The sequence below is a fragment of the Corapipo altera genome, unplaced genomic scaffold (genome assembly GCF_003945725.1).
Source record: "Corapipo altera isolate COAL_440 unplaced genomic scaffold, ASM394572v1 55, whole genome shotgun sequence".
Taxonomy (NCBI): domain Eukaryota; kingdom Metazoa; phylum Chordata; class Aves; order Passeriformes; family Pipridae; genus Corapipo; species Corapipo altera.
This window is the reverse complement of record NW_020884882.1, coordinates 837,460-850,204: the sequence shown is the minus strand read 5'-3', so window position 1 is coordinate 850,204 and position 12,745 is coordinate 837,460. Positions and strand designations below refer to the sequence as shown.

The 12,745-nt window shown below is 41.2% G+C and overlaps 1 protein-coding gene across 1 annotated transcript in view; it reads left to right on the top strand.

Moving 5' to 3' along the window:
* DOCK3 (dedicator of cytokinesis 3) overlaps positions 1–12,745 on the top strand; it is a 172,301-nt gene that overhangs the window by 147,206 nt on the left and 12,350 nt on the right. The window contains exons 41-50 of the mRNA XM_027640285.1: positions 2,121–2,262; positions 2,993–3,159; positions 3,707–3,793; positions 4,248–4,427; positions 5,270–5,353; positions 6,627–6,743; positions 7,141–7,262; positions 8,718–8,853; positions 9,392–9,473; positions 11,386–11,538. Of these exons, the coding sequence (XP_027496086.1) occupies positions 2,121–2,262; positions 2,993–3,159; positions 3,707–3,793; positions 4,248–4,427; positions 5,270–5,353; positions 6,627–6,743; positions 7,141–7,262; positions 8,718–8,853; positions 9,392–9,473; positions 11,386–11,538 (1,270 nt within the window). The remainder of the gene's footprint in view (positions 1–2,120; positions 2,263–2,992; positions 3,160–3,706; positions 3,794–4,247; positions 4,428–5,269; positions 5,354–6,626; positions 6,744–7,140; positions 7,263–8,717; positions 8,854–9,391; positions 9,474–11,385; positions 11,539–12,745) is intronic.

The window sequence follows — 12,745 nt, the reverse complement described above, 5'->3', positions numbered from 1 at the left end:
ACAATGTGGATCCTCAGCTGGAGCCATCACCAGCAAACAGGGGTGTACGTAATTATAATCCTTGTTAATTCTGCAATTATATTTGGTAGCAGTACTTCTGATAGCAGATTACTAATGTAGCAATCTCATTAAAAGTCATCCTCCTCCTTTCTCTCCCTAATGATCCACAGAGCACACACACTGCCGAGCATGGACTAAGCCCATTAGCAGTCACATCAGCATGGATCACACTGTAAAGAGATTGGAAGCAGCTATTCTAGAGAAGAAAAAGATTTACATGGATTTAAAATCTACAAATGGATATGGAAGTGATTTAAAGTGATCAAATAACTCCAAGCCCTTTTCTCATTTATTTTTCTATTGCTGTATAGCTTAAGACAGAAAATAACCACTTCTTTCTACATCTTTGATTTTGAAGACCCTTTGTCCAGAAAATTCATTGTGCATGTTTCTATGAATTCTGCATATATTTTCTAGCCTTCCTACATAAGTAAATGAAAACTAAATTAAAACTGTCCATATCTTCCACCTACTAGAAGTTCAAGTAAGGCCTGACAAGCCACGTTATGAGGTCTTGTGTTGGCATCTGTCTGAAAAGTCTATTAAATTTAGCTTTGAGGTGTTTTCAGGGCATTATTTTTAGAATCACAATAACCTTTATTTATAGGCTTACAGTTTTCTAGATTGCTGCAATGAAAAGCTAAAATAGAGAATGCAGTAAGTGTTATGAAGAGATTCACCTTCAAACGTGGACTCACTCCAGATTTAATAATAGCTGCACAGTTTGAGCATTACAGACTGAGCTGTCAAGCTCCATCATGCGATTCTTCTCCCCGTCCATTGGCTGCTCTGGCTGATGCACATGAAGTGACACATGTCACAGCTGGGACAGGAGAGCTCTTCCAGAACGGTGAAATGCAAAGCCAAAGATAACTGAACTCCTTGGCTGTGCTTTATGATCAGGTTTTGAAGCTTTCCTTTTGATTTTGCTACAAGATCAAGACCTGCTCATCCAGATCCCCTTTCCAGAGCAATTAACAAGACATTCTTGCATAAACTGCAGCTTCTAAATTCAAGAAATAAAAGGGAGGAAACTGTTCTGATTTGTTAGATTCTTTGTTTTATGAAACACCTCCCTGTACTTCTAGTTATTGTTATGTGTATGAGCTACCAGAATTAGAGAATTTGCCTGCTTTCATTGGTCTTGCACTAGGAGACATTAATACCAATCAAAATTCTGGTTTGTGAGGGTTAAGACACTGGAATACACTCTTTATGTCACTGAGGACTTCAGAAATCCTGTACCTTGCTGTTGAGAGTTTGAGATGGCTGAAAAAGCATCCAAGAGCTCTGCACAAGTGGTTCAATGCCTCAAGAGTCATATCTAAATGCAGCTTTCCATTATTAGCAGAAATGAAATTTTGTTCATCAAGAGGAAAGTGCTTTTAGGGCCGAAGGGGAATTTGCTAAGTGGCCACTGAGAATTCTTGGTAAGGCTTTTCCATATTACTCTACTGTAGGCAGGGGAGTTCCTGAGCATGTTATTGTTGAGCATGATCAGGGTTGTATGGCTGTGATAGTACAGCAGTGATTAAACAGCAATTTTTGTGAACAGTTTGTTGCAACTTTTCTCTAAGGAGAACTGATAAAATGATAAACATATATCTCCCTCTGTTCTGTGAGGTCCTCAGGACTTTTATCCATCTGGTGTAAATTGTATTTGACAGCAGCTTTCCCAGTGCAAAACAGCCAAGCTGGTGACTTAAGTTTTGGTTGATGCGTTTCAGTACAGTCCAATTAAAAATAGTCCCTTTTCTGAAAAGCAAGTAAGAAAAGGCCCCAGGACTGAGTGCTGCATGTGCATGGATCAGAGGCACCGTGCTGTTGAGAGATCAGTGGAATGGTCTTCTCATTCATCGCTTCTTGATGAAATACATTGTAAAGAAAAAGGAGGGAATAAAATACATCAGCTGTGTTAAATGCGAGTTTTACTCTCCCATTAGCATATTGACACTGTCATTTATCTTTGGTTCTGAAGCAGTAACATTTAAAGTGAGATAAAAGCCGGTAGAATTTAACTTACTTTTAAGGAGACTAATTTATGCTTGTTCTTCTTGCAGAACAAAGAATATGTGTGTCGGGGCCACGACTACGAGAGGCTGGAAGCCTTCCAGCAGAGGATGCTGAGCGAGTTCCCACAAGCCATTGCCATGCAGCATCCAAACCACCCCGATGACTCCATATTGCAGTGTGATGCCCAGTGTATCCTTCTGTGAAGGGCCAAACTGATGGGAACTGTGGCAGAGCACAGAGTAGAGCTGGATATGGAGGATATGGACAAAACCAGGCTCTGTCTGCAGCAGACAGTACCTGGTTCGTTGTGCTACATGATCTTGGATAGAACAGTCACTTTTTAGTAGGGGAGTAATGCAGGTCATGTTTGATGTGGAAGGGAAAGGGCTGTGCTTGGTCACATCTGTATTTTAATCCTTTACCAACAGCATTGCCACAGTGCACAGTTTTTGTCCTTAAAAGTATTCCCAATATCTTCTCTTGGACAATACTTTGTTGGGAACAGATACTGATTCCAAAGTGCTGTTTTTCATCCTGTTTATTTTTTTCATCATTATTATTATTTTTTTGCAGTCTCCCTTTCTTTAAAACTTTAAAACCTTTTTATCCCCAAGCCTTTGAATCATTCTTCTCACTGATCACCTGCACTGGGATTTGATGTAACCACTACAATGCTCTACGCATTTAAGGACTGAACCACGTAACATTTAATGGGACTGCAGGGACTTTTGGAGAGCTTAGTCATGGGAATGCCACTGTTTGGCTTGTGTGAGAACAGCAAGGATACTGTGCAGGACTTTAACCATAAGGACACTGTCAGCACGAGAAATCTGCTGCCATGGGTTGCTGTTTCCTGCTTGTCTTTCCTAACACATGCTTTTCACTCGATAAAAGCTTTCTTTGACTGCACAATGAACAGATTTACAGATCTATGCAGTGACTCCCATCCCAGACAATATAGACGTGCTGCAAATGGACCGTGTCCCGGATCGCATAAAGAGCTTTTACCGAGTCAACAACATCCGGAAATTCCGCTATGACAGGCCCTTCCACAAAGGCCCCAAGGACAAGGAGAATGAATTTAAGGTAGAAGTAGTGACCAAGCAGTGTTTAATCTCTTCAAGGTGATTTCTGTCTTGTTGTTTTATGCTAATAATGCCTTTCAGGTAATCCTGATCTGGTGCCCAAATATACCATAGTAACTCAAATTACAAGTAGCTGTCGAGTCCATGGTCTGATTGACTCCTGACCTGATTAAAGCATTTTCCAGTTTAAAGCTGAGTTATTTTAGTGCCAGGAGAAATGGATTTTGAAGCAAGGATAGGACTTTTTTGTTTGGCTGGGTTTCTTTCTTTCTGCCACATATGTCCACAGTGTCTTCTTGGGTCCCATGACAGAATTGGTGGTCAGTCTTTAAAAACTGACAGAAATGCTGAATGTGTTGTTTAGAGCAGGTGTACTGAATTCCTGGTTTGCTGTTCAAGTGACTTTCAGCAAGACATTCTACAGAATTAATGCTCAGGAGGTTAATGTGTTCTTTTCTGAACGCTGCCCCCGTAGCACCTGTAGTGAGAGTCCAGATGATGTGGTTGTGATTCACGGGGTCCCTCACAGCCTCCGTTACTCCTTGCAGAGCTTGTGGATCGAACGCACCACTCTGACCCTGACTCACAGTTTGCCTGGCATCTCCCGTTGGTTCGAAGTGGAGAGAAGAGAACTGGTAACATTCATAGTTCCTGTAATTGGGGTTTGAAATGATGGGTTACTGAGGACACGGGATAGACAAAACTCCCTTGGCTGATATCTTGCAGTTTAAAATGATGTAGTTTATCAAGGATTAAGTACGTCCTTTTTCTACCACTTGATTGAAATAATTGCTGAATGTGACCAGGGGACTTATGTGAGGGAATGGAACAGTACAATGGAGACAGTGCCAAAAAAAAAAGAATAATTGCATTGCTGCCACGTCTTCAGTATATAGAAACAAGTTAGTGCAACTCAGTGACCTGAAATCCAGCACTGCCAACAGTCAAGTTTGTTAATGTAGTTAATTTTCTACAAAGCAGTAAAACCAAAGATAACTGAACAATCCTAGGGTATCATTTCATTACAAGGAAGATAATAAATCTCGGTGAAGTGTCCGTGGAATTAAAGGATATTTTATTGCCTTTTAGGTTGAAGTAAGTCCTTTGGAAAATGCCATTCAAGTGGTTGAGAACAAAAACCAGGAGCTGAGGACACTGATAAGCCAGTACCAGCACAAACAAATGCACGGCAACATTAATCTTCTCAGCATGTGTCTGAACGGGGTGATTGATGCGGCTGTTAACGGGGGAATTGCGCGGTACCAGGAGGTGAGCCGGGCTCTGCTTCCCAATTTACTGTCACTCTTTTTCAATTTCATTTCCATTTCTGTTTCAAAGAGAGTTTGACTTAATAAGATAAGAAATTTTCATGTCCATTATCTAGAGATGAGGTTAAATCCCCCACTTGGTTATTCTGCATCAGTGGTTGCATAGCCACGTGTGAACAGGGGGCTGCGGAGGTGGAGCAGGGATCTGGCCTGGCAGTAGGTACAGGTGGCAGGGGGGTTTCTCAAGGATGGCTCTTGGCTTACCTGGAAATCCTCAGCTGGAAGGTAAAACAGTGAGGTGGATTTTTTTATACTGCTCACATTACAAAGTCATTTTGCAATAGGGGTTGTGGGACTCATAATTGAGACTGATTGGCCCTGGAATCAGGAAAGAATGCTAATTCATGCTATTGAACCATTATCCTTGCTGATGGCCTACTCACTGTAACCCTGAAATGATCTTATATGCAATTTGTTATCCAGCATAATCTCTGGCAAGCTGTTACTTAAACTGAGCATTGTAAAAGGTAAGTTTAGGGTAAAACTTTAGGCAGTTATGTGAAGAGAACTATATAAAATTCAAATAACTGGATGATACAAGGCTTAGTGGTATTGCTCATCACTGTCACAAGGGGAAACTTGGTCAGATTCATGATTCAACAGAATCCTTTTAGGTGCTAAGACCATTTTCTCAGCATCCCAGAGTGCTAAACCCAATAAAATTAAGCTCTGCTGTTATCTTAATATAAGATTTTTGGACCTTTTCCTGTCATCCTTTGACACCAAGTTATGATGAAATACCTGCCAGTAAGCAAAAGGTACTTTTTTTCCCTTTTCCTGTAGGCCTTTTTTGATAAGGATTATATCACAAAGCACCCCGGAGATGCAGAGAAGATCACACAGCTGAAGGAACTCATGCAGGAACAGGTACTGTTTTTCAGATGCCAAAGAACCGTGTCTGGATTCATCAGCAGTAAGTCTAAACATATTAGATCAAACTGCTTCATTCAAAAGCAGAGTTTGGGTACAGGAGATCCAAATACATTCAAACAAAAAACAGGGGAGATGGGCAAGGAGATTATGACAAGCCTTTCACCTTACGGGATGTGAGGTGAAGCTCAGCTAAAAGTACATTAGTTTTGTTGTCTCCATTTGTTATCTGACAGACATCTTGCTGCGTTTCAAGCCTGCCATTCATTTTTGGCATTTTGAATTATGTCTTTCCAGCAAGTTTCAAAGATAATCAGAGACAGGACAGGTCAGGCTTGAGATTAGACTGGCAGAGCCACATGTGAAAACTTAATGCCTGTTTATATTATCTGCAGTTTTATTTTTCCATAATGTCTCCATGAGACATCTTCATAGATAAAGCAGCAGGATGCTTTGATGGGAGTGAAATCAGATAATCACATCCCTCTTAACTGAAAGTTTGGCAAGATATACCCCATTAAACAACATGCCCAAGTCTGAATAGAGCTACTAGGCCTGTTTCTTCAGCAAATCACTGAACTGCATTTCAGTTCCCCATCTGACAAATAAAGATAATGCTTATCTCCCTTCAATCCTCAGGAGGATGTTTGAAGATTAATTAGTTATTGTTTGTACAGACTTTGGATCATGTAGGGATTTACATACATCTTAAGCCTGCTATCGCTATTTTCTTTCATCTGAGACCTTATATAATCTCATTCAATCACTAATATTTTATGTTTGACCTTTGAAGAAGTGACCTTTAGAAATAACTAATGAAATAACTAATAACAGGCAGAGTGACTGTGCATGTGCCGCTGCTGCTGTTCAGCTCCATTATCAGAAACTCCTTTTAGAAATCTCTGCTGGCAACTCCAACCCCTTCCCTGGCACTGGGAGGAGGCATTTTTTTGTCACAGGGCATTATCTGTGTGAGGGCATAATGCTGTTCACTCCAGAGATAATCTCTCTGGTAATTTTTTACAGTTATGTCTTTAAAAAGCAATCCAACATGACACAAATGTACTTGTCTCACACTTAAAGTATTCGCTGGAGTAGTATGAACTTGCCAGGATTCCTTGGCTTGCTTAATTATCAGCAGTCTTGTAATGAACAATGGCATATTTTAGAGCACTTCCTTGGACATTGACAGAACTGCAGGACAGGCTTCTCTTCTCTATCTTAGACACGATTTATTTGGGTTTGTGATGTTACATTTTCTCTTTCACAGGTACATGTCCTAGGAGTGGGTCTGGCTGTCCATGAGAAATTTGTACACCCAGAAATGCGTCCCCTGCATAAGAAGCTGATAGACCAGTTCCAGATGATGAGATCCAGCCTGTACCATGTAAGCTCACAGTCACTTCTCCCATTTGACATTATTCAGTTATGATTAGTTGCAGTAGGGTTCTCAAAAGAACTGGGCTAATACAGCACTGATTGAATTTACTGGACTGCCAAATTACCAAAAGAATTCTTGGCTTTTGTGCAAGAAGGAAGTCCTAGTAAATATGTTAACTTAGCCTTTAAACAAGAATTGTTAATATTTGCATGTGCTTTGTTGTATCACAGAGCAGTTGTAAAGCTTAATTTTCAGTTGCTGTCTCATATAGCAGAAAATGATGTAAAAGAGAGGAAGATTATCAGGAAGTGTTGGATGTTGAGCTCCTCAAAGGAGTAGAATGACATGAAGAAAACTTGCAGTTTTCCAAGACTGACTTAGCTGAAATCTGTTTGCTTTGCAGGAGTTACCTGGTTTGGAAAAGCTGAGCCCAGCCTGTTCTGGGTCCAGTACCCCCCGCAGCAACGTGCTGGTTTCACATGGACCCATGAGCCCAGAGAGCATAAAGCTGGTGCATCGACACAGGTACCCCCTTCTCCTACCCAGATATCGAGTTGCACCAAGAGTCAAGGATCTGAGGAGTGGCTGACAGCACTGCAGGAGGGGCAGGATGAGTTTTGGCAGAAATGCCTTTTGCCTTCATGCAGTGCTAATTATTGAAATTTGAGAACTGGAATAAAAAAGTTGAGAAATCCAATTTGCAGCAAATGCTGAACACCTCCAGGTGTTACTCGATCACTTCACTCGCTGTAGGGGCAGAAGCACACATCTGCCACTCAGTTATCCAGACTCAGTCTGACTTCGGAGGTTCCAACTTCTGTTATGCCAACAGCAAATAACTGGGTCCTTATCTAACATAAAAGGAAAATTTCATTCATGTTTTAAAACCCAACTCAATATGTACCCGTTTTGAAGGATCGAAAATGTTCACATCAATGCTTTTTATAATTCTGATCAAATCAGAAACCAAATAGAAGGATGATCAGAACATCAAAAAATTACTCTGTGGGTGCTTATTCAAACTGAATGCCCATCTATAAAATCTGAGCTTAATGACTGAGGATAAAAATTTGGATTATCAGGACATAACAGTGGGTTTTATATCCAGTTAAAATTGCTCATTTGAAAATGCTAATTATTCTTCTCTGTTTATTTTTCTTGGTGGGTCTCTGTAGTTTAGCTGTTTTTAAAGCCTGGCATTAAAAGCTGTGGAAACTCGGTCTCGAGTCCATGAATGGAGGATGGTGACATTCTTTTTGATATTAAAACTGAGTAGCTTCTACTATTTCTGTGGCTCAGCAGTTGACAATTGGTGTCTGGGTGATAACATTTTTTTCCTCAAAATTCCTCCCTTTGTAAAGGCTTTTTTAGTTCTTAGGACATACTAGGGAGATTCTATAGTGTACAAAATATGTTATTTATTTATGTATGTGATTCAGAGAGACGAAGTTAACTACCTGAGTGAGATGAGGGTGCATCCTGCACACCAGCTGGGCTGTATTAATTTACTGTCAGCTACAAAGTTGCCTTCAACAGTAACGCTGAGGCCCAACGGATGCAATAAGGAAAACTGTATTTCGACCTGTGTGTCTTGTGCTTGGCTTCCTTTGGAATTTTTTTTTAAAGATGCTCCCACTCATTGTACTTTAGTGTTAAAAATGAGAGTGGTTTCAGCATGTTCTGTTTAAAGAAATATGCTCCCAGGGTCATGATGTTAACCTGGCTTTGGATTCTGAAATTCAACATCCCACGTATTGTTTTGTCTTACATGTAACCTTGTTGTCAGTTCTTTCATATCTACTCACATTTACTGATTTGTTTATTGGGCCTGATTTTTCAAAAGTATTTGATATCTAGAGGTGACCTAAAGCAGCAGGTAACTGTAGGTACTTTCTACCTTGGAAAAAGTCAGGCTTCACAAATTAAAACACAGATTCAAAACATAATTATGCCCTTGCTCTCTCTCTGTTTTTTTTCCAGCCCACTGAACTTGCTTGGTTCAGTCCGACACTCCTCATCCTCTCTGTCATCCCACACCTCCAGTGAAACAGGAAACCTGGTTATCCTGACAGACAGCTCTGTGGGGGAGACTGCTGAGGATATGTACCACATGCAGGTACAGCTCCAGCACAGCCAGGAGCTGTGGTTGGGAGCAGCACGGAACGTGCTCTGGAGGGTTACACTTAAGAGCAGTACTTTACCTACGCATATGCTTGGATTTGTCAAGTGATATTTTTCTCAACTGCATAGGTAGAATCTAACATTGGTCAAGAAAGATGACAGTGATTCACTAGGTTTGCTTTGCGATCTGTGTTTGTGCAGTGACTGTGATCCTGCGGTCCACGATGACACCGCTGCTTTCCAAAAGCAAGATTTTTGCCACATGTGATTTACCTGCCCTGCTCAGCACGGGCAGTTAGTGCTGCTCTTGGTTTGGGGGGTGAAACGAGTCCCACAGTCCTGAGAGCAGGTTATCAGTGGCCTGCACTGAAGCTGGGCAGAGGCTGATCTGGCTGATCCAAGACAGGCAAATCCCCAAGGCACTGATCCGTTCGGTTCTCCCTCAGTGATTTCTCTGCCTCCTGCAGCTTGTTTACCCTAAGCCCAGGTACCAAGGCTCAGCCACCAACATCTCTGTTTTATCCTCATCCCAGGCCAGCCCTTCCACCTCCAGCCTGAGCTCCACTCACTCGGCACCATCCCAGATGATTAACTCTGCCCCCTCCAGTGCTCGAGGTAAGCACGGACAGGCCCCAGGAAGGGTCACCTGCAGGTGTTCCCAAAACCTGGCAGCCTTGTTGACTTACTGGTGAAAGACCACCTATAAGTGTACCACTGTTTCTCTTTGGAGATGTAAATGCCTCTTCAATAATTATTTCTTTACAAATGTTTTCATTCTCCAGAAATGGATTTAATAATTTTTTTTCAGCAGTATTTGGAATGTCTCTCTCTAATACATGCTGGTTTCAGGCAGTTGAATTCCATAATGATTTCCATTGTTCCGCCACAAAATTGTGGCAGGCAGTCTAGAGGAAAACAAGAATAGTCCTTGGTATAGTACTTAAAAGAGAGATCATGAAGACAAAGCCAAATAAATCATTTCACATGTGCAATGAAATTATGGCACAAAAAAGGTCTTGAGGCAGTTTAGCAGACATGTATGTACACAAAAGCGTATGTACAGGATGAACGTTGAAAGATATGAATTTTAAGAGCTGGAGATAAAGAAGGGCTTCCCTGCTGGGAAATTCTTGAAGAAAGGAAAAATGTAAAAGCAGACTCTGGGGTACTCGTATTGCCTTTGTGTTACAGTAGCTGGTCTTGATATTGCTAATCATTTTCTTCCCAAGCCTCGGAGCTGAAGCAAAACAACACCATGTGATCTCCTGACTTTTGTAACTTCTATTCAAGGTTTTGGTTTTTTCCCTCTCGTTTTGGATTCTTCATTGCAGGTTCTACACCTCTTTTCACAGGCGTATCTGGGGAAGGTGTCCAGGATATAGCCAGAGATAGAGGCTGATATTTTTAATCTTACCCTTTTTTCCATACAGGGAAACTCCATGTCTCCTGATGGATGGAGAATACAGAGAAGGGCTCTTTCTCTCAAGCCAGCTTGGGGATTTTTTGCTCAGTCTGGCAGTAAAATTCTAACTGACTGGCTGTTGTTACGACACAGAGGCAGCAAAGTGATTTAATTGAAGAATCAGATGGAGTAGGAAAGTGGGAAGGGAACATCTTCAAATAAAGGCAGATAGCTGCACTAATTACCAAGGGCTGGAAGGAAAATAATGGTAAATAGTAAAGTAAACAGGTGAAAGTGGTGTAACAGGAAAAGAAGATGGAACTGAGGACAGGGCTATCACGCCAGGAAGACATCCCTAAATGGATGTGCCTCAGTGAATGTTTTGAGGGATCTGAGGGGGTTTGGTGCTCATACTGTTTCACGCTGTTTTCCACTTTACAAGTCCAGTGACAGGCTCCCAGTGACAGGCTGTGACAGTCTTTCTGAGCCTGATGACTGCACAGCATCACCAGCTTCCCTCTTCACGGTATTATTCACTGTTGCTTGGAAACCAAGGGGATGAATGCTCCAAAGGGAATGAATGGGTTGCTGGGTGAGCCAACAGCACCTCCCAGGGATGGGACCCAGACTGACCACAAATGGGAAACAATAAAAGAAGGAATGAGTTTGAAAAATATTTATATAACTACGATACAGCATTTATTCTCTGCTGGTTTTGTTCACTTCTAAGTTATGTGAGCACAGCATTCAGACATTACCCACTCGTTATGGGATTTCACTTGTCCCAGTGCTCTCTGTGTTTCCCAGTGTGCCAGTCACTGTTCTGGTTATTACAACACTGCTGTTGGGAATGGAGCTGTTCTTAACAAGAAAAAGCCCTTACACTTAAATTCCTCTGTGGTAATAGAGCTTTGTTCTTCTCCTTGGTGATTTTTCCTTTTGTTTTCTTTTTTAACTGGGTGAATTTGATGCTTGTGAAAATGAGATTCCAGTGTCACTGGCTGGAGCAAGGTACTTCACAGACATTACATGTGCAGCTCTGCCAATGCACCTCTATCCTTCTTTTTTCTTTTTTTTTTTTTTCCTTTTTTTTTTTGGTATTTATTTATATTCTTTTTAATTTAGCGCTGGTGAAAGGTGCTGGATTGACCGCACTGGAGGCTGAAGCCCTCTATTTACCCACAGAACAGATACAGCATGGGCGGCAGCCGTGCAAGTTCCCCCACGCTGCCCCCACCCATGTGCCTCATCTCTGTCCTGGAGGGACCACCTCTAGAGGTGAGAGGATAGTTCAGTCTCCATGACCCATCCAACCCTTGGCCTTTCTGCTGAGACTGCCAACAAAGCTACGATAGTCACGATGCTGCAGCTGAACACTTGTCAGATGGGAAGTGTGCAAAGGCCAACAATTCGTTTCGTACAAGCCACCTAAATTTATTAACTTTGCTTCTTTGTCACTTGTGGCTTTGAGCATGGTTAGGTAGGAGTTCTAGGATTTTACTTGATTTTTAAATGGGATTTTACCTGATTTTTAAATGCTTCTCTCATTGATTCAAATGTTAATGTGGAGGTGAAAAGCTACTATCCCACTATGCAGGTACCTCACCTCCTCTGCAGGTACTTCACCTCCTCTGTGCACAGCCCTTTCCTGAGGAGATGGGTATCTTTATAATACAGAGTAGTTCCATCAGCGACCAAAGGAAGCTATGGCCATTTGTATTAAAAATCCAGCAGGAATTTAAACTATACTTTCAATTCTCCACTTCCAAAAAATGACCCTTTCTTTGATTTTAAAACAGCAGGACAGGAGATTATTCGGCTTGTCATAAGAAAGTAATAAAGCTGTTAATAAAAAAATTTTCAAGGGTAGTCATCAGGAAAGTAGATCAATGGCTTGATTGTATCACTGAACAGCAGATTAAGGCACCAAAATTTACAGTAGTTATAATATACACAAATTACAGCAAACTTCTTAAACAGAATTAAAATCAGAACACATTAAGAATTTTCTAATTTTGTGCTAATGATAAAGACATTACCAGTTACTCATTTTTACAAATATGTATCTCTCAGTTTTCACCTGGCTTGACCCTTGTGTAGCTTCTTCCCTATCAGGAAAGCACCACTGTTGGAGGATCAATAAGTTCAGTTTGGTTTGGCTTCATTTGAGGTGACTCATGAGGCACTGCTGTAACCTTACTGGAGTTAAAAGATTGTACAAGACGGTTCGTTAAGCAGAAGATGAAAGGCTAAAGGGCCGGGAAAGAGCTATGAGAGAGTTAGGGGTTTTTTTCCAGTAATTTAATTTAAAATATGGTTGGGACTCCTCTGATGCACTTGAAAAGCAACTCCCACTTGGATACTTGATGCCTCTTAAGGCATCCCTACTGCTTCCTCAACACAGCCCCTTGTTAAAATGTAGAAAATAAGTCCTGGTGTCTTACTCAGCACTTTGCAAGAATCCATATACTTACAGTAAAAATGC